The sequence below is a fragment of the Nicotiana sylvestris genome, chromosome 2, assembly GCF_000393655.2.
Source record: "Nicotiana sylvestris chromosome 2, ASM39365v2, whole genome shotgun sequence".
NCBI lineage: Eukaryota > Viridiplantae > Streptophyta > Magnoliopsida > Solanales > Solanaceae > Nicotiana > Nicotiana sylvestris.
The window spans coordinates 19,529,308-19,551,249 of record NC_091058.1 but is presented as its reverse complement, the minus strand read 5'-3'; the positions used below and the strand labels follow the sequence as shown (position 1 = coordinate 19,551,249).

The 21,942-nt window shown below is 35.5% G+C and overlaps 2 protein-coding genes across 4 annotated transcripts; both read left to right on the top strand.

The window, feature by feature from the left end:
* Positions 1-11,415: 11,415 nt before the first annotated feature.
* LOC104231511 (aminomethyltransferase, mitochondrial) lies at positions 11,416-14,714 on the top strand. 2 transcript variants are annotated; one of them, XM_009784524.2, is made up of 4 exons: positions 11,416-11,556; positions 12,408-12,978; positions 13,336-13,454; positions 14,056-14,714. In XM_009784524.2, exons 2-4 carry the CDS (start codon positions 12,421-12,423, stop codon positions 14,597-14,599), a joined length of 1,221 nt encoding a protein of 406 aa, XP_009782826.1. In that variant the 5' UTR covers positions 11,416-11,556; positions 12,408-12,420; the 3' UTR covers positions 14,600-14,714. The 2 variants fall into 2 exon arrangements, with proteins under 2 accessions (XP_009782826.1, XP_009782825.1); XM_009784523.2 differs by having other exon boundaries at positions 11,416-11,559.
* Positions 14,715-17,200: 2,486 nt separating this feature from the next.
* On the top strand, positions 17,201-21,880 carry LOC104231513 (deoxyhypusine synthase). 2 transcript variants are annotated; one of them, XM_009784526.2, is made up of 7 exons: positions 17,201-17,440; positions 18,218-18,385; positions 18,910-19,128; positions 19,399-19,485; positions 20,387-20,519; positions 20,605-20,840; positions 21,315-21,880. In XM_009784526.2, exons 1-7 carry the CDS (start codon positions 17,240-17,242, stop codon positions 21,408-21,410), a joined length of 1,140 nt encoding a protein of 379 aa, XP_009782828.2. In that variant the 5' UTR covers positions 17,201-17,239; the 3' UTR covers positions 21,411-21,880. The 2 variants fall into 2 exon arrangements, with proteins under 2 accessions (XP_009782828.2, XP_070023857.1); XM_070167756.1 differs by having other exon boundaries at positions 17,350-17,440; positions 18,222-18,385.
* The last annotated feature ends 62 nt before the right edge of the window (positions 21,881-21,942 follow it).

Genomic DNA, 21,942 nt, shown 5'->3' with positions numbered 1-21,942 from the left:
CCATTAATTTTCAAACGCGATCACAGGTATTAAAAGAACACATAATAGTTGGTAGAATAAAAAGAACATCATTTGAACAACTCTTATGTTCGACAATTATTGTTTTGGAGAGTCAACATAATTTTTGACTACGACATAATTTTTGACTCATTATACTTATTGAAGTTCCATTAAATTGGATTGGTACCAAAAAGTTTCATATTGGAGGTTAAACACTATCCAATAAAGAACACTTCTACTTGAACCATTAAGGATGAAAGATATACCACCATTGGTTACTCGCTTAAATGTTTTTGCCATAAAATTTGAATGTTGTTAGTTTTTCGGAAAAAAATTGGTTAGCAATACTTTTATAGATAATGGGAAAAGACTACTTTAGCAAGGTGACTATAGACAGTAATACATGTGCAAAAACAATATCACGTCTCTCTTTTGCCTAGAAAAAGAATTTTATGATTGTTTATTTACTTATGTTTGTCTATGGTAACCTTCATATTTTTTCCAATGCATATATTGAGATTTGAGCAGGTCGTGTGTCAATTTGCGTCCTAGGCGGTCACATGCTTGATCAGCATTTGACGATCCATTCTCTATGCTACGTAACAAATACTAATATTCTTTGGCACGGGATATGAAACGCGTTCTTTGCAAGCTATATTGATTTCTGCTCTCCTAATGGGTTCAATTTCAAATAATTAGGTTTAACAATTATCTCCATTTTGTCCCCTCGTTAAGCATAGGTTTGCATAGTACTAGTAGTGAACGAATGATAAATTGTGGTATCACGTAGCTCTAATTACTCCCCCAGCCTAATATTTCTTTTACTATTTTTCGTAGATCCAATCCCATAATTTTGACTAAATAAAACAAAATTTACAAGTCACAACTAAGTGAATCTTGAAATTTAAAAAGGACGATAAGAGTGGCAACTGACGTTAGAGGTGGTAGCGGCTGTGTGGTCAACGCTGTGGTAAAGATTGCATATCAAGGTTGGTGGTGGTTGGCAATGGTGACTAGAAACAGACGTCATTGGGGGTGGTGACTGATGATTATGGATGTGCAATGAAAACCGGTGCTAACGTTTCTGCAGTGAGCCGACGATAGTGGATAAAATAGTGGTAAAATTAGAGGTACCTTCACATGAATTTCTAAATGAGCACAATCTTAATAATTTTTTATGAGTTATGCGTATTTTGTTTTGATGATTTGACAAATTTCATGAGATAATCAGATAAGGAACCTGATATAATAAAGTCCATTGCGTTCAGAGTAACTAGTCAGATGTCTGGTTCAATTCTCAATGAAATCATATAAGGGAACAGCAGAGGGAACAGATAGGGATCAGTTCCCCTGGTCGTCGCGCAATCAGATCTACAGCTGTAAAAGTTGTTGCAATGTACCGTCTGGCAGCAATACATCAGCAAATTTGTGGCTTGCTAAGTCCAAACTAAAGGACACTTTATTGGATCATCCTTGATAACCTCACACACACATCAGTAGCAGATCCAGAATTTTATGTTCGTGGGTGCTTAATTTTTCTTGATGTGTAGTAACTACTTAATTTTTTGGTTGGTAGGTTCTTTCTTTTCCTTTTATATCATATGCCTCAAATTTCTTATATAACTATACATATGTTGTGTAAAGTTTAATGGGTGCTGAAGCACCTAAATTTAGTACGTAACTCCGCCCCTGACACACATATTATTAACATGAGACATGGGATTTCATTTCTCTAACACTTGCAAATCCAAAAATAATATTCTCTTAAGTGCTAGCCATCACCTCTCTCAAGAACAAAGCTGTTGCAACCTCAAGGACCAGATTCAAAGATTGAAGATATCTTAAGTCCTTAGGTTTGTTGTGTCTTTGTTATTTGGTTCTTCATTTGTAATCCTGCACTACTTTCAAGAAGTGTCTTTGTAGGACATATTTAAGCCACTATTTGGTTTAGTTTCTTGACTAGAGTTAGTCAAGGGTTGTTGCTTTGTAATAGAATTATTGCAAAAAGCTTACAATAGAGTTATTGTAAGGGGTGAGAGATTAAAAGTTTAATTCCTAGATTGCAATAGGTTGTAATCTGAAGTCTGTTCGATTTCGTGGAGTTGAAATCCTACTAGGGTAGGTTGTGATTTTTAATCCCTTGAGCAAGGAGTTTTTCACATAAATATCGCGTGTTCTTTATTTACTACCTATTTATTATGGTAACAGATAGAGAACCCGGTTCCCTATACTGTTTGGTTTTACAGTTTGTTGCTTACTGTCGGAACTGATAGAGAACCTGGTTCTATATACCGTTTAGTGGACTCCTAGTTTACATCAATTGGTATCAGAGCAGGTTCTTTCTAGAAGGTTAACACCTAGAAAGGATCCTCATGGATGCTTCACCAAACTTCGAGGAAGGACAACCAATGTACAGACCACCAAGATTCAACGACCAATACTATGGTTGGTGGAAAACAAGAATGCATGACTTCATCATGGCTGAGAACTCAAAGTTGTGGGATGTAATCTGTGATGGACCTTTTGTAAACTGTTGGTGAGGGAACAGTAACAATCCCAAAAATAAGAAAAGAGTACAACGATGCTGATAGAAAGGCTATTGAGAAGAATTTCAGGGCAAAGAAGATTCTTGTTTGTGGCATCAGACCAGATGAATACAACTGCATCTTAACTTGTCAGTCTGCTAAGGAGATCTGAGAAGCTCTTCAAACTGCCCATAAGGGAACTACTCAGGTTAAGCAGTTCAAAATTGATATGCTTACTACTGAGTATGAGCTTTTCAAGATGAAGGATGATCAGTCTATTTAGGATATGCACACACATTTCACCTCCATTATCAATGAGCTTCACTCTCTGGGAGAAGTCATCCCAAGAAACAAGCTGGTCCAGAAAATACCCAATGTTTTACTAGGTTCCTAAAAAAATAAAGTGAATGCTATTACCGAAGCCAAAGATCTGCAGAATCTGACCATTGATGAACTCATTGGAAATCTCAAAACCTATGAGATGAAGAGAAAGAAAAGTCTTGAAAAAAGAGAGCCCAAGAAGGAGAAGGACCTGGTTCTCAAAGTTGCCCAAGACTCAAGTAGTGATGAATCTGAGATAATGTATCTCACTCGAAGATTTCAAAAGTTGATTCATAGAAATGGTGGGATCCCAAAGAAAGGAAGTTCCAGCAGGAATTTCAAAGGCAATGATTGTTGTCATAAGTGCAGAAGGCCTGGACACTTCATTAAAGATTGTCCTCTTCATAAGTAAGATCATTACAAAAGCAACACTGATAATGGGGCTAAGAAGAGCCAGGTCCCTGACAGAAAGCTCAAAAGAAGAGATACTGTAGCGGCCCCTTTGGGAGGGTGCTACTTAGGAAACAAATAAAATTCACTACTTATAAAATATTAAAATGCCAAATACATAGACAACCCCTCAAAGTTGGCTTCAGATTTCATTTAGGCACTTCAACTAAGGTGAATACCTATTGAACATTTTAGCCCTAAAGAAAGTGGCCCATTAAACACCTTTCGCTGACATGGCACATGAAGTGATTCTCACCTTCTGTGGAGCGCGTGATATGTTTCTTTCTTTCTCCTTCTTCTCTCTTCTTTATATCTTATTTTTCTCTCTTATCGGAAAATGCGTTGACGAACACATTGACCGCCCGTTCCTCGTCATCTCAACTTATTCTGCCATTTTCACCACCTCAGCTTCTCATTCAATCATCCATAAACACTATTCGCCACCTATTTTCAACACTATCTACCGATGACAACACCACCTGAACATTTTTTCCAACAAAAACCACCGTTCGTTTCTATTGTAAAGTCTCAAAAAATAGTTCGGACAAGATATTACAGAAGCAAAATTAGACATTAGCTCTGTAGCTAAACATTTGGTTGAGATGTTACAGAAGCAAAACCACTGTTGGGTTTGCTCATTGAAGCGACTAGAGCCACAGAAGAAAATAGTCGAATCTCATAAATCTGGCATTAAACAAAGCAATTGAAACGCAAAAACAAGTGCTCGAGAAATTCGCAAAAGACTTACGGCGAAGGAGATGTTAACCCAGGTTCCACCTTTCAATGTTGCCAACCAATTACTTTGAGATTTATGAGCAATTTCAATTCATAGACAAAAGAAGAAGCTCTAATTCCGACATTAGAGCTGCAGGGAATTTGGCAGATCCTGACCTATTGTTTTTTAAGTTCTTTCGTGTTTATTTTATTTTTTAAATTTTTATTTGGATGATATGTTATTTTCTTATTGGTTTGATTTGCCACATCATAAGAGTTATAGGAGACTGAGATTCATGCACTTATTTTGTTTTGGGGCTGTCAAATTTGTGTTCAATAGACACACTTTTATTAACGTTGAGGTGTTCAATAGGTACTTGCCTTAGGTAAGGTGTCTAAATGAAAATTGGAGCCAACTTTAAGGAGCTATGTATGTATTTGGCCATATTAAAAAGATATTAGTTAAAAATATTCAGAATAATTTAGTAGCGGAAATAGACCCATGCAAAAAGATTCAAAGTGCAATATATATATATATATATATATATATATATATATATATATATATATATATATATTGTACACTTCATAATATTATTTTAAACGAAATACAATGTCAATAACAACATAAGGTGATATAACCCTTCTTGAAGTGATGTCAATTCAACATCACTGCAAGTTTGTATTGGACATAAATTTCAAACTATCGGTATATAAAAAAGGAAACTAGTTTTTCTCCTTTGAACATATTTACAAGATAAAGTGTAAATTTAGCATATTACAAGACTATTAACACACCCTAAAAGAGTAAAATAGGTTACCAAATTCAAGTTACAAGATTTTGGTCTTTAAAATCCAACAAGCCTCCAAATAACATACATAAATGTGATATATATATATATATATATATATATCATGTACATGTCCCAAAACTATGCAAAACCAAGGTGCATATGGAAATGTGATCCCCATAAGTTCTCCCCAAAAGACTACTTCATCATGACCATCTTCAGATTTCATCCCTAACATTACCTACGATAGAAAATAACTATCGCTAAGCATAAAGCTTAGTGGTGTATAAACATTAGGCTTGGAGTTATTAAATTCTCCAATTCCTCTTTTTAGTCATAGTTAGCTCAATTTGACATAATTTAAAACAAGTGAACAAATATATCAAATATATCAAATATCAAACTTTGAAGTGTTTCCAAATATCAATAACAATGTTCAAGAGTCGAGAAAGCGTATACTATCAATCTAAGAGAGTATACCAAATATCCATTTTTCGCCCAATATGTACGTCATGCCATCACACTAAGCATAATCAAATATCAAGATGGATCAAAGCCCCAAATCAAGTAGGGTCAAAACCCAATAGACAAGAGAATCAAGAACCATATTAAAAATGGCTTCCTAGTTCGTACCTAACACGGACAAGTTCCATAATTCAAGACGAACTACAAATCCAAAGTCAAGATGGCAAAAGATCCGAATCAAGAGGCATTCCAAGATGAGTGACAAAGTCACTGACAAAAAGGACAAAGTCCCAACAAGAATGCAAAATGATCAAACAATCCGTACGAATGGGCGATTTAGCAAATATCTTACAATAATTGATATAATACGAATATAACAATATAAATTGAAGACAAAAAAAATAACAGGTTATTTCAAAATATTCTAGCAAGCAAAAAGAATACAAAGTTTATACACAAACCTTGGTGTTTTACCACAAAACAGTTCAATCACAACTTGGGGACGTTCGAATCGTCTACGCCGTAAACAAACCAAATCTGTCCACTTCCTCAAACACTTTCCCCTTTGATTTTTCAAGGGTTTATATACCTTAAATGCATAATAAAATATCTAAATAAGTTCAGTGATTTAACATGTCAAACTAAGCATGATATTGGTAAAAATTACCCAAAATGGTTGAAATAGAATTCTGGACAGTATCACCGTTTCGTATTGTGACTCGATTTTGAAGATCTATACGGACAAACTAGACTGTATAGTCTTCATAAAAGTTGTAGATTTATGTCTTATCATTTCAGAACATCTTGAATCACCTCCGTATCAATTATTAACAAAAAGTTACGCTAAAATTACTAACAGTAGTACATGGAGTATTTCTAAAATTGGAAATCTGGGCAGCACTTGCCCTGTACTTTCTGATCCTCTTTCAGGTAAATACCCGCAAAACTAGATTTTGGTTCCTTCATAAGAGTTATAGATTTATGAAATATCTTTCCAGAAAGTCCTGGATCACTTAAATCGGAGCTCTGTACAAAAATATATCTAAAAAACACTAATAGATGTCTAGTGTAAAAATGAGTTTAGAAACTTTCCACAAAAGAGAGGAGCAACTTGAAATTCACCAAAAACGAAATTTGCTGGTTGATTTAGTAGAAATCTATGGTTGTTTCATGAAAGTTTCATATGCTAAGAAGGAGAGAGAGAGAGGGGGGGGGGAGAGAGAGGGGGGTTCTTTTCTTAGTCTTGAAGAATAAAAAATGGGGAGTTTATGGAAGACTAAGTCAGTCAAAGTTAACTTTAAGAATTTTGGATAAATATGAAATAAAAATAGTTTCCCAATTACTAAATATTCTTAGATAAATATAAAAGGTTGGCAACCCAAAAACTTAATTATATACTGTATTTAATAACAACTCATCAAATAATATTAAGTGTTACATATAGCAATATCATGGAACTTCTTTGCCAATATTAACACAATCTAAAGTAAGAAATTTTCATATATTGAAAATTTCACATTTAGGAAGTGCAAAGTAAAATATCTCCTCGTTATAAAAATGCTCAATCAAGAATGCAAATATTATAAAAAAAATTAGGGTGTTACAAATACTGCTGACAACATGGTGAAGCAAGCTTTGGCTGCCTGGAGAGATTCCTCCAGTGAATCTGAAGGTGAAGATGACTAAGAAGATACATCGATGATGGTTGTTGACAATAAATCTTTAAAATATGAGTCAATCTTTACACCCATGGCCAAATCTGATAATGATGAGGACAATGAGGAAGATGAGGTAAGTTTTCTTGACGTTCAAAGAAATTTGAAAACTTACTCTAAGAAAAAATTGATGTCCTTAAGGAGAAAAATACCTTAATTGAAGAAATTGGTGACATAGAATAAGAGACGGATGGTATGGTAGTTTTCATTGTAGACTCGAAGGAACAAGTGGAAGAAGTAACTAGAGAAAATACCTTGTTGAAATATCAAATAAAAATGGATGGACACCCCTAAGGGTAAAGAAGTGGCTATTGGGGCTCAACTTGGGCTTGAGAGTGAGCTTAAGAAAGTTAAAACAAATCTTGTGGTTGAGCTTGAAAAGAATAGACAACCTCAGGAGGATCTGAAAGGGTTAAAAATGGCCTTGATAAGTCACTTAAATGGACCCGGTCTTCTAATGTAATAATGTCTATGTACAAGAGTAATGGTAGAAACAGGCAAGGAATCGAGTTCCAAAAGGCTAAAACCTCCTATAATTCCCACAACAAGTATGTAACTGTTGCTGATAATTGGTTGTGTACTCACTATGGTCAAACTTGTCATTACAACGACTCTTGTAAAGTTAAAATTCAGTCTCTACAGAAATATAAAGTTTTTGTTGAAAAAAAGCATATTGTTGAGGAACCTGGTCCTCTAAGAGGAAAATATATATTGCATGCATGGGCAAAAAGAAGTTTGATCCGCCCGTTCTATCATTATAAGGGACCAAACTGGCTTGGGTTCCTTAGTCTTATCAGTGATTTCGTGTGCAAGCTGGAGTGAGAGGCAGCAATCAAAAAATGGTACAGGGACAGTGGCTGCTCTAAGCATATGACTAAAAGAATGGATGATTTCCTCTCACTATAGGCCTTCCAAAGTGGGAGCGTGTCCTTTGAAAACGACAAAAAATGCTATATTCTTGGTGTTGGCATAATCGGCAAAATACTTTTTCATGCAATTAAAAATGTGTACTATGTGAATGACTTGAAATATAGCTTGTTGAGTGTATCTCAAATCTGTGATAAGGAAAAATAAAGCGAAGTTTTTGTCCAAATCTTGCACCTTCACCAATCTCACAACTGGTGAAATGGTGTTGATAGCCAAAAGATTCAAGAACATCTATGTTGCAGACTGTCACGATCCAAATCAATGGGTCGTGATGGGCACCCGGTACCTTACTCAATCGAGTACCAACGTAACATATCTTTCGTATTATTCTATCATAGATAAATGAACTGGAGTAAAACATGAGGGAATACAAACTTGTACATATGACATACTGGCCCATAAGACCAAAATGATCACTAGTACACTAAATATAAGCTGACAAGGCCATACAATCTTTTATGTACACGACATATGTCTACAAGCCTTTAAGAGTACATAAATATCATAAAGGTTGAGACAGGACCCTGTCATACTAATCAATACATGTCCTAATCATACTGATTAAATAAGAAGCTCCGGAGCAAATGGAGAGCACCAACACCTTCTACTGAGCTGATAGCTTACTTGGAGGACTCTCAACCTGTTTATTGGGACCTGCGGGCATGAAACACAACGTTCCCAGACAAAAGGACGTCAGAACAAATAATTTATCGAGTATGTAAGGAATAAAAATCAGTAAATATTAGACATGAGAGAAACATGGAGTAAAAGACTCAACATGTAAGTCTGAATAATTCTGATTATTAATATTGATAATGTCATGCATATACGTATAAATATCATACTGTAAATAGGTATATGCATTCATAACATCATCAAGCCTCTGAGGGCATCCCATCATATCATCTCGGCTACTATGGGTAAATCATCAACGTACCAGCTGATCAGTTGGTGGTGCGTGTATAACGTCGTAACCTTTTCCCATATCCCATATACATATATATACGCGTATATAACTCCATCTGGTCATGGGTCAATTTATATGTATAAATGAATGCAATGCATGAGAAGTACGTCAATAAAATCTCTCGGAACATCATAAGACCATTATGTTTCTGATTAATATCATGAAATAAACTTTATCAACTTTCGTATTTTCTAAGACCCCTGAACAAACGATAGAATAATAAGACATATGGGGATTCAAAAACATAGGAACCTCTAGTATTTCTATAAATAGAGTCATTTATGGAAGTTGTGCATTTGCTCGTTTCGTTTGTATCATATGGATCATGCCTAAAGGAAAGCAGAGATAGCCTTAACATACCTGAGCCGATTCTCTTGACAATCCCTCTAACACACGTCAATTGCGACAAATCACGTAACGACAGATCAAAGTAAGGGAAAATTCATATGATATTTTGTGCAATGATATTCACTTGTTATTCTTGTTATTGTTTATATTGTGTTGCCCAAATGGCATGAGTTAATATTCGTGAACTTCTTTTTGGTTTTGCTTCTTCTGTTATTCTTTTCAATGATGGCAAAAGTGGAAAGTTACATAGGTGTCAACAAGGGGAGGAACATAATCAAATTGATATGATGTATTGTACATGAAAGATAGCTCTGCTTCGTAGGGGGAACGTTGTTATTAACATGTTGATTATAGGTCTGATCCATAGGGGAACATGTAAGGAATCTAGTTCTCAGGGGGAACATCAATTTTGGATTTGTCATCATCAAAAAGGGGGAAACTGCTTTAAGTTACACTATTTCGTATTTTGATGTTTTGCCAAACGTTCTCGAGGAACCAGATACGAACCAGATGTAAATCAGTATATGTAAGGAATCTGATTCTCATGGGGGAATATCAATTTTGGGTTTGTCATCATCATAAAGGGGGAAATTGATAAGTTATGTTATTTAGTGTTTTAGATGATTTGCCAAACAGTATCGAAGAACCAGTTTTGATCAGTTTTTTTGGTCTGATTTTTAGGGGGAATATGGCTTATTCGTAGGGGGAACAATGATGAGATTTGGTTTTCGGGGGGAATATCAATTCTAAATTTGTCATCATAAAAAGAGGGAAATTGATAAGTTATGCGTCTTTTGTTTTGATGATTTGACAAACTTCATGACAGAACTAGATAAGGAGCCTGATATAATTAGTTCCCTTGCGTTCAAAGTAACTAGTCAAATGTCTGGTTCAATTCTCAATGAAATCAGATAAGGGAACAACATATGGAACAAATAGGGGTTAGTTCCCCTAGTCATCACGCAGTTACCTCTATAGTTGTAAAAGCTGTTGCACTGTACCTTCTGGTAGCAGTACAACATCACAACTATAGCTTGTTAAGGCCAAATTAAAGGACACTTTATTGCATCATCCTTGATGACCTCACACACACATATTATCAACATGGGGCAGGGATTTTATTTCTCTAACACTTGCAACAACAAACCAGTGGAATCCCACAAGTGGGGTCTAGGGATTTCTCTAACACTAGCAAATCCAAAAATAATATTCTCTCAAGTGCCAGCCACCGCCTCTCTCAAGAACAAAGCTGGTGCAACCTCAAGGACCAGATCCAAAGATTGAAGATATCTTAAGTCCTTAGGTTTGTTGAGTCTTTGTTATTTTGTTCTTCATTTTAATCCTACACTATTTTCAAGAAGTGCCTTTTTAGGACAGATTTAAACCACTGTTTGGTTTAGTTTCTTGATTAGAGTTAGTCAAGGGTTGTTACTTTGTAATAGAGTTATTACAAAGGGCTTACAATAGAGTTATTGCAAGGGGTGAATGATTAAGAGTTTCCTAAATTGCAATAGGGTGTAATATGAAGTTTGTTCGGTTTAGTGGAGTTGAAATTCTACTAGGACAGGTCGTGATTTTTAATTCCTTGAGCAAGTACTTTTTCACGTAAATATCGTGTGTTCTTTATTTACTATCTATTTATTGTGGGAACAGATAGAGAACCTGGTTCCCTATACTGTTTGATTTTATAGTCTGTTGCTTATTGTGGGAGTTGACAGAGAACCTGATTCTCTATACAATTTGGTGGACTCTTGGTTTACATCAATTTTAAAGCTCATTATTGAATCTAAATAAATCAAAATTATTCAAAGCAAAAGAAAAAAGATTACATTTAATGACTTGACATTTAAATTATTTAGATCGAAACTCTCCATTTAGTAAAACAATGGGACCAAAAGTAGGCGTTAAAAGGTCCCAAACAAACGAAAGAGAAAAGAATAGAGTGTATGAAAAAGCCATCTCAACTCTTGAGAAATTGGAAGTTTGTAATCCTCTACCAGCCAAATTCCTACCACTCACTAAAGATGGGTTCTCGATTTGGAGCAGAAAGCCTCCTCCACCCACTCTCCCTCTCACTCTCTCCCACCAACAAATCTCTATTTTTCAATAATATATATATATATATATATATATATATATACATATTTAATATTTTTGCAAATATAAATATTAATTTTTTTTCCTTATTGCCTACCACCAACTCCAAGATTGGTATTTATCGATAAAAAGGCAGCCTCTTTTTTCTCTGCCCATATATAAGTTGCTATGACTGAGCTCTTTTAAGCTCTCAGATTTATCTTCTCCAGAAATAAAAAGATCCAATCTTTTTCAAGGTGGTAAGTGTTCTTTTATCTCTTCATCAACTCTTCTCATGTAATTAACATTCCTTTACTTCTTGAAACACAAGATTGTATCTTTTTATCCTCCATTTTCTCTCTTTCAGCAACCTTAGAGATCTGTCATTCTATGACCTTATAGATGATTGTATTTGAATCTGAACTGGTGAATGCTGACACAATTTACACACTTAATTAATTGTAACTGTTATATGGTTCCCAATCTTTTTTTTTTGCATCCTGTTGTGTATATAAAAGAGTCCCTCCTTATTCAAAGACATAAAAGCATTTGACCCTTGAGGATAGTTTTGATCTAGTTAGAATCCCATATCAGGCCAAATTACATAATGAGAGGAAGCTTCTCAACATTTTGGTGTGATTTAGGATGGATAAAGCAGTTAAGAATCATTATTAAGAAAGAGTGGTATTGAGGGTCATTGAATCAAACGGATTAATACATGTACTTGTGAAAGTTTATATACTCTTTAAGCTGCCTGCAATATGATTTTAAGTGGATGGACAGGTTCAAGATCATGATAAATTTTCAAATACCATAGCTTCTTTTAACTTTAGCCTTTGCCATTTAAATGATTCTTGCATGAAGCGTCTCATGATAAGTTTAATTATCATAAACTTAGAAAATTTACATTACTAGAAGATTTATGAGTTGGTTATCATAATACATGTTCTCACTTTCTGCTTATTCTCGTCACTAAGGAGAATGGACTTTTTGATAGTTTCTCAATCTGATTTAGATATTTCTAAATTAGATGGATTAGTTTTTTCCTCGAAACACCTCTCACAGTTTCATAGCCTTAATTTTGATGATTTGTGTATAAACTGCTCAGATTATTTGGAAAGATGAGAGGAGGATTGTGGCAACTTGGGCAATCGATCACAAGGCGTCTGGCTCAGGCTGATAAGAAGACTATTGGTCGCAGATGCTTCGCTTCAGATGCTGATCTCAAAAAGACTGTTCTATACGACTTCCATGTTGTCAATGGGGGCAAGATGGTGCCTTTCGCTGGTTGGAGTATGCCTATCCAGTATAAGGACTCAATTATGGACTCTACAATAAATTGTAGGGAGAACGGTAGCCTCTTTGATGTTGCTCATATGTGTGGCCTAAGCCTCAAGGGGAAAGATGCTATTCCTTTCCTAGAAAAGCTTGTTATTGCTGATGTTGCTGGCCTTGCTCCTGGGACTGGTACTCTCACTGTCTTCACAAATGAGAAGGGAGGTGCAATTGATGATTCGGTGATCACCAAGGTTACAAATGATCACCTCTACCTTGTCGTAAATGCGGGTTGCAGGGACAAGGATCTTGCACACATTGAGGAGCATATGAAATCATTCAAGTCAAAAGGTGGTGATGTTTCATGGCACATCCATGATGAGAGATCACTTTTAGCCCTTCAGGTTAGCTCGCTCTTTCCAACAATTGGTACATGCTAATGTGCTTTATATAAATATGCTTTTGTCATAAATAGGAAGTATAATGTTTATCACATGCTCTGAGATCTGATCAATAGATTGAAAATGGGCACTTTAGTAGAAAAGGATAAGAAAATATGACATCCATCTTCACAGTGGATATAGAATGTCAAATTTCAGGAGAACATTTAAGTGGTTGTACTTTTTTGTTTGCTAATTCCAAGCTCTTAGTAAATTCACTTATCTTAGGAAACTAACAGGAGCTGCATTTCATCGGTACGTTCTTAATTTTATTTTTTGTTGTGATAGTTTTACAGAATTTCTCTTTGCTTCAATTTTCAGGGTCCTCTTGCTGCTCCAGTTCTTCAACATCTGACAAAAGATGATTTGAGCAAGATGTACTTTGGGGAATTCAGGGTTTTGGACATCAATGGGGCATCGTGCTTCCTCACAAGGACAGGGTATGTTTCTTTTCTTGCTTTCCTCTTCAAACTTGAGTGCTGAGTCTGTGCCTGAAAAAAGAAGAAGAAAAAAAAAACATATTCCTTAAGTTTTGATCAACTTCTTAAGAATATTTGAGTTCAAAATCAGAATCTTTTCAGATAAATGAACATATTGTCTGGCAGTTCCTTTATTTAGTGTTAAATAACGGGTTATTTCTTGCTTGTCTGGTTGGTCGAATACCCCTTTGGTATTGCACACTAAATATATAAAGTTGCATCCATAAGGCAACATTTCTTTGTTTCTTGTTACAGTCAAACTTCTCCATAACAACCTCGTTTGTTCCGATATTTCTGGCTACTATAGTGAAGTGTTGTTATAAAAAACATATATTATAACATAATATAAAAATCGGTTCCAAGAAAAATTTGGCTTTTATTGTGAATGACCGTTAAATAGGAATGTTGATATAGAGAGGTTTGACTGTATTCAGTGTGCTATTTTCTCTCGATGCAATTATTCCCTGCTTCCTATTACACTTGGCAGTAGTTGATCCTTGCGGAAGTAATCTTGGCTTGAGACAGCCTCTTATCTGATTTCTGTATTTTGGGAGGTTTTCAGGTATACCGGTGAAGATGGATTTGAAATTTCGGTACCTTCAGAAAATGCTGTTGACCTTGCAAAAGCTATTCTGGAGAAATCAGAAGGGAAGGTTCGGTTAACAGGTCTAGGTGCTCGTGACAGTCTTCGGCTTGAGGCTGGTTTGTGCTTATACGGTAATGATATGGAGCAGCACATAACACCTGTAGAAGCAGGGCTGACATGGGCCATAGGGAAGAGAAGAAGGGCAGAAGGAGGTTTCCTTGGTGCTGAGGTAATACTAAAACAAATTGAAGAAGGTCCTAAAATCAGGCGAGTTGGCTTTTTCTCTTCAGGCCCACCCCCTAGAAGTCACAGTGAGATTCAAGATTCAAATGGACAAAATATTGGGGAAATCACCAGTGGTGGTTTTAGCCCTTGTCTTAAGAAGAACATAGCAATGGGATACGTAAAAACGGGTAACCACAAAGCAGGCACCAATGTCAAGATTGTGATTCGAGGGAAGTCCTATGATGGGGCGGTTACCAAGATGCCTTTTGTACCCACCAAGTACTACAAGCCATAATAACTCTTTGTTGCCTCTTAAACTTGTTGATTCCTCTAATTGCTACCTTGTTCTTAATGTTTTTGGTGAAAGCGAACCCTGAATACTTCAATCTACATGTTTCCTCTTTTGCTTATGAGTTCCTTATATTCCAACATGGACCACTTTGATTCTTGCATGATATGTGTATTTTCCCTTTCACCTTCCTCTGGAAGTGTCTTTTAAAATTAGCACTGGGGCATTGATCTCAGTAGATATAGCATGTACATGAATTATATAGTTAGTTTGGCCTCCATTGAGTTGGTCTCCGTCCATTATGCAACTGTTGGCATTTATATCAAATGAAACTCTCCTGTTCTGGTGCTACAGTTCTGAATAGGTAATAACATAATGGGAATTGTAAGGCACATTTGTGGCCTTTGTTGTTGATTGGAAACCCTTTCCTTGCTTGGACAGCAGCCTAATAGTCAGGAATATATTATCTGATGACTAGGTAACAACTCTTTCTTTCCTGACAAATGGAACATTTTACTCTTGTATCATTGTTAAGTATCAGAATTCTGAGTTTTGAATAGCATTTCTTCACCACATAGCGTGACCGATTGCCAAGTACCATCTCAATTGCTAGAGATGATGAAAATCCAGAAAGGGAGCCAAGAGACTGATGATTTTTCCAACAATGGTTGGTAAAACTAGACAGTAAAAACAAATTGCTAAAAGCAGATATAAGAAACACTGTAATACCAACTTCATACCTTCAACAAAGGAGCAAATGTACTATGTTTTCATGTAATCATTAAGCTTTCTTATGCTAAAAATTTTGAAGTATCTTTTCAGAGGTATTAACAAAATGGCTATGCACCATACTTGCAATGCCAATATGATGCGCGACCATGGGAGTGATTGCAGCGTCCATATTAACTATATGCCTATATCATGGGGAAGAATCTTTTGTGTTAAATATACAAAAATTTGAGTAATGAGCTTTATATTCTCCTACATGCAAGGAAGAACGTAAGAAAATGGAGACTATGAAAAATGGAGAGGAGTCAATCTTTATTTGCATATTAAAAAAAAATAAAAGTGCTTTGTCTGATTATGTACGATTCACAAAATTCAACTTGGTCTAAAGCATTGCACCAACAAAAAAAAAAAAAAAACTTGGTCTAAAGCAGGAAAGGAGAGGTTATGAGTTTAAATCTCGTTGCTACCTGACATCCACCAACAAATAATTTTCACGCGTTTAGTTTAAGAAAAAAGAGTCAAATCTACATATGAGAGTGTATTACGTAACAAAAAATATGTCTATTTTTTTAACAAGTTAAAATTTTAATGAGATAGATCACATAATACAATAGTTTTCCCCTAAAAAAATGACACACTCAATGACCTTTTCCCGTTTGATTTTTATTGTTATTATTAGAATTCCTATGAGGGAACTTCTAGTTTGCAGGTTATTTTAACATTAAGGTATAATGTGCAGTGTGCAGAATCATAAAAAGTTAGAAAAATGCCCGAATCTTTTTTGTTTTTGTTTTTAATTTTTTATTTTGCTTTAAATATTCAATATTTTAAAGTTCCCAAGTCCCAAACAGAAGGTTCTCCATCAAATAATAATACATAGTGTAGCCACCCCGGAAATAATAGCCGCGAATGTATACTTCTCTGTGTGTATATATATATAATATTATATTTGACTAGCAGCTATAAATTTTTTTGCCGATCAATCAAATGTGAATAACAATAACAATAAATTCAGTATGATCCCACAAGTGAGTTATGCTAAGGATAGTGTGTACGTAGAACTTACCACTACTTTGTGAAAATAGAGAAACTGTTTTCCACAGGCCATTGGCTCAAAGAATAATATACTAAACGCATAAGAGATACGGGCCTGGCCCAACAATTGAACGAACGAAAACGAAAGAAATTTAAAAATAGCCAGATTTACAGCTGGTCGTTCAAAAATAGTCTAGTTTCAAAAGTAATCGAAATTTAGTCACTTTTCATGTAAAGATAAATTTGAGCGAAAACACTGTTCAAAACCCGGAAAATACGCCAACATATTATACTGGAGTTCCCGCATAAGTATGCTTGAACTCCAGCATATTATACTGGAGCTCCAGGATAAGTATGCTGGAACTCTAGCATAATATGATGAAGTTCCAACATAAGTACACTAGAACTCCAGCATAATATACTGGAGTTCCAGCAAGTATAATTGTCCAGTATAATATACTCGAGTTTGGAGCACCAGTGCTCTAGTCTCCAGTATATTATACTGGAGTCAACAAAGTATACCGGTCCAGCATAATATGCTGGAGTTCATACACAGGTGCACCGAACTCCAGTATATTATGCTGGACCGGTCTCTATTGCAGCAAAATAGTGGCTATTTTTCATTGACTTCGTAAACGCTGGCTATTTTTGAATGACCAGTCCAAAAACTGGCTATATGGTGCTATTTTTACAACAGAAACGCATGAAATATACGGGCCTGGCCCAACAATTGAACGAACAGAAACGCCTGAAAGATACGGGCCTGGCCCAACAACTGAACGAACAGAAATCGGTTTGAGAGAAACGGATTAATTACATAAACTCGCGTTTTGAAAACGCAGAAACTCGCCGCGTACATACATCTTCCGCCTACCAAAAAAAATGGGAGAGGCCCTCAACGTAATGGAGTCAGTAAGATCGGTAGTTTTCAAAGAATCCGAAAATCTAGAAGGTTCTGCCACAAAGGTCGAAGGCTACGATTTCAATAAAGGAGTTAACTATGCTGAGCTTTTCAAGTCTATGGCCTCCACTGGTTTTCAAGCTGCTAATCTTGGTGACGCCATTCAAATTGTTAATCAAATGGTCAGTTTTCACTTCTTCCTTCGACTTAGCCTGAAAAAGTTTATTGCTTTTTTGCAAATTATCATCTTTTAGTATCTTTGTTTCAATATTTTTTTTGTTTTTCAGTTAATTTAGATTTGATGCTATTGAATTTGTTTACTGAATAGTCCAAGTTACTTCTTTCTTGATCTTAGGAAAAAATTTAATTGCGTTACCCTAATTTTTGCATTTTTAGTATTTGGATTTCAATTTTTTTTTTCAATCTTTTATAAATGTTTTAACTACTCTCACCTTTCCATTTTATATGATTGGTTTTGACTGGAAACAGAGTTTAAGATGTTAATTTGAATTATACAATATATTACTCTTAGTGGAACAAAATTGAAAAGTTTTCTTTGCGGAAAAAACATTACATCAATGTTTGAAATTTGAATACCTTAATGATATGAAACGTTTTGGAATGTCATAAGATATAAACAGTGTCATATAAATTTTAACAGAGAAAGTTCAAAAATTTGGAGTTGTAGAACTTTTATGTAGTCAAAATATCATAAGATATTAAAAGATTTTGTCCTAAAACAGAAAGAGTGTCAAATAAATTGGAATTCGGTTAGTATAAATTTTATGATTCATCGTATTTTTATGTATATTGAGAGTATGTAGCTCAGGAAGTGCTTCTTAATTTTTTTAGTTATTACCTTCATCTTTAAATTTCTTGAAGTTCTTGAACTAGTCTTGAAATTGATTCCCAAAAGTTTGAAATTTGTGTATTTGATTTGTGGTGCGATGGGTTTGAAGCTAGATTGGAGGCTTTCACATGAGCAGCCCATAGAAGATTGCAGTGAAGAAGAAAGAGATGTCACATACAGAGAGTCTGTGACGTGCAAAATCTTTTTGGGGTTCACTTCAAACCTTGTCTCTTCTGGTGTTAGAGACACCATCCGCTACCTTGTTCAGCACCGTATGGTGAGTGGCATTTAAGGAACAGTTGCAGTTGTTTCTGTTCTAATAAGTAACTTTTATGTCTGTACTGTGTGATGAAGTTATACCGTCAAGTCTGAACCTTGGGTGCTTTCGTATGAGAGTACTTATATATTCTCTTTATTTTTTATATGTCCACCCCCTTCTAAACACTAAAGTTATACTTACCAAACTAATATTATCACATCCTCTTAATCAACCTCCATACTCTTTCAGAAGATTTATTATGTCAAGCACTGAATCACTGGTAGGCTTGGTTGTATTTATTGAAAATAATGGATTTGATATTATTTACCATGTTCCTCTTTCCTTGCCTCTACTCTATTGGTTGTGAGAACCGGAATATCCTCACCACCCTCTTGCAGCCGCACAAGTAGTAAACGTTAAGTTAGCAAATTTTTCTTTTGAGTTTAGGTTTTAGCTATCGTGCTTAGCACTGGTCGCATATGGAAGAATTTTCTATCAATTATTGCGTCTTGAACCAAGCAAATTGTCTTCCCTCGCTGCAGGTTGATGTTGTGGTTACTACAGCTGGTGGTATTGAGGAGGATCTCATAAAATGCCTTGCACCAACCTACAAGGGGGACTTTTCTTTACCTGGAGCTGTTCTACGCTCAAAAGGATTGAACCGTATTGGTAATTTATTGGTTCCTAATGACAACTACTGCAAATTTGAGAATTGGATCATCCCAATTTTTGACCAAATGTATGAAGAGCAGATTAAAGAGGTACTTACTCCTTGTTCGGTCGAAGTGTTAGATCTTTCCATGACTTGTTTAACTTTTGCTGAAACTTTAGTATTTTAACCTTTATTATGAGCTTACTTTCAAAGATAAATGGATTTGTGGCGTGAGTTATTGCGTTTGTGAAATTCTTTTGAATATGATATACTTATTTATTTCAGGTTGATCCTTACTATTGTTTGTTTTATCAGCCATTGTAGTTTTCGCTTGTGATTATTTAATATCTGACCTCTTTAGCTTCTTGTTGTACCGCAGAAGGTTCTGTGGACACCATCTAAAGTCATTGCGCGCCTGGGTAAAGAAATTAATGATGAAACCTCATACTTGTATTGGGCTTACAAGGTAAATTTCCAATCTACTTCCCTTTCATTACATATTTGATAAAATTTATATTTTTGAAATTAGAACGCCTTATATATATATATATGTATATATATGTAACTAATTTCAGGAAATTATTTTCATAAATGAGAGAGATTAGAAAGAGTAAGATATATTACCTGAGAGAACATGGACTCACGTGCATCCTGGTAGCAAAGTCATTGTTATTCAGATCAGCAAGTGAAATCAAGAAGAAGCTGAAGGATAGAAGGAGAAGAAGTCCTTATTGTTGTATTTTGATAAGGATTGCTTCTCCTTTTATCCCATAAATAGAGGAAGAGAGAAAAAGACAGCATTTATAGTATTTTTGATCTGGCAAATGCTATAGGGAAAGGAGAGCTCTCTTTCCAAAGGTGTATGAATTGAAACATCTTATGAAAATCAGTAGGAAAATTAGTGTTCTAGAAATATCCGTTTTATCTCTAGACTAGATATTCGAAGTGATATTTTATCACAAGCAGAAGACTGCCTCAATAGAATAAATCTTGTTTCTGTGAAGTTACTAAAGTTTGCCCCTAAAACTCTCTTCTATTTTTCAAATCCAGCATATGCTGTGGTTGCAGGTTTGGGTTTAATACCAGAAGACTAGACAATTAGAATAAACTTAGACGTGATCCCACTATTACCCATTTTACTATACTGATTTACACCCCATTTATCAACATGTGATTTTTTTTTTTTGATAATCAGAAATTCATACATGGAGATCTATCTAATTTATACTTGGCAATTTTCGAAAGAATATTCATTCTATTGAGAAGAGGGGGTGGGTTGGTGCTTACTTCAGTCCAGAGAATAAAAGGAAAACATGCATTTATTTGAGTATTTAATTTAATGTTACTCTGGTATATATCATTTTCAGAACCGGGTTCCTGTCTTCTGTCCTGGCTTAACTGATGGATCACTGGGTGACATGCTGTACTTCCATTCTTTCAAAAAGGGAGATCCAGATAATCCAGATTTTAATCCTGGTCTAATCATTGACATTGTGGGAGGTATAAGTATCTTAGCAAGTGATTCTTTTCCCTCATCAAGTATTTCTTTGGCTAACGAATTGACAAAATTAAGTTCTATAACCAGATATCAGGGCCATGAATAGTGAGGCTGTCCATGCTGGTTCGAGGAAGACGGGAATGATTATCCTAGGTGGGGGGCTGCCTAAGCATCATGTTTGCAATGCCAATATGATGCGCAATGGTGCAGATTTTGCTGTCTACATTAACACTGCACAAGAGTTTGATGGTAGTGACTCTGGTGCCCGTCCTGATGAAGCTGTATCATGGGGAAAAATACGCGGTGGTGCCAAGACTGTGAAGGTTAACAATCTTACCTCTAATACATTTTGTGCAAGCCTCTGCTTTGGAGGATTTCTTTTTTGATTTGTTGTCATGAGATTAAGTGGAGAGGGAAAATATGTATCTGACAGTTTGTGATGGGTTGTCGACTCCTGATGAAGCATTATAAATTAAGAGGAGGTGAAGTCTAGTTTTTAAAAGTTTTCAGGAAGGGAAACATCAGAAATTTAACTTGAGGAAGTGCAACAGTGGTACTTTGTTCATTTGCTTTGGTTGTTATCTTTGGATTTTGTTGTCAAAATCTACCCATCCTTACAAATCAGTTTTTATTTCGTATGTTTTCCTGGCTGAAATTAGAATTACAGTAGCAGAAATCATATCAGGAATAGAAGTTCTTTGACTGGCCCTTCCGCCCCTGCTATTAAGAACATTGACTATAGACTGTCAAATGTGTGATTCTAATTTCACGTACTGCTTTTGATTTGTTTAATGCAGGTACACTGTGATGCAACTATTGCATTCCCCATATTAGTAGCTGAGACATTTGCAGCTAAGAGAAAGGAATTCTCCCAGATAAGGTGCCAGGTTTGACCAATTGAGAAGCTGTCATTCCTATCACATATGAATTGCTAACTTCAGAAGCCAATTTGTTAGTGTGCGGTTATTCTGCAAACTCACTAGAGACGGTGCATTCAAGTACCCCGAGTTCTTTTGTTTTTGTCAATTTATAACTGTTAGGGGGAGGGGGAGGGGGAGGGAAAGGGTAGGAGAATATTGCAGAGGTGGAATTCGATCCTTTGCACCATGTGAGCTACCTGCCAACCCCAGTACTCTAAGTTACAGAGTCCCGTATGGTTGAAGTAATTTTTTCCTTCCCACCATGTTTGTGAAGGAGCCATATAATAGTTATCTCCCTGGTCTCAATTGGAGAGCTTAGATGTGGATATGTTTTTAATCTTGTTGTATCAACGATTATGGGTCGTAGACCTTGGTGAAAGGAACACATACGATATAGATATTCCTTGTAATATGAAATTTAATTAAGTTATTGATTCACAGATTTTTTTTGGTGTTTATTATTTCTTCAGTTTCTTCTTGTCGAAAAGTTATTGATATCCATGTT

Bases quoted from the DNA above. Each gene is read 5' to 3' on its own strand.
- LOC104231511 (XM_009784524.2), top strand. From the start codon at position 12,421: ATGAGAGGAGGATTGTGGCAACTTGGGCAATCGATCACAAGGCGTCTG. The intron at 12,979-13,335 runs GTTAGCTCGCTC...TTCAATTTTCAG, and splicing joins GATCACTTTTAGCCCTTCAG to GGTCCTCTTGCTGCTCCAGT. The intron at 13,455-14,055 runs GTATGTTTCTTT...GGAGGTTTTCAG, and splicing joins TGCTTCCTCACAAGGACAGG to GTATACCGGTGAAGATGGAT.
- LOC104231513 (XM_009784526.2), top strand. From the start codon at position 17,240: ATGGGAGAGGCCCTCAACGTAATGGAGTCAGTAAGATCGGTAGTTTTC. The intron at 19,486-20,386 runs GTAAATTTCCAA...TATCATTTTCAG, and splicing joins ACTTGTATTGGGCTTACAAG to AACCGGGTTCCTGTCTTCTG. The intron at 20,841-21,314 runs GTTAACAATCTT...TGTTTAATGCAG, and splicing joins GTGGTGCCAAGACTGTGAAG to GTACACTGTGATGCAACTAT.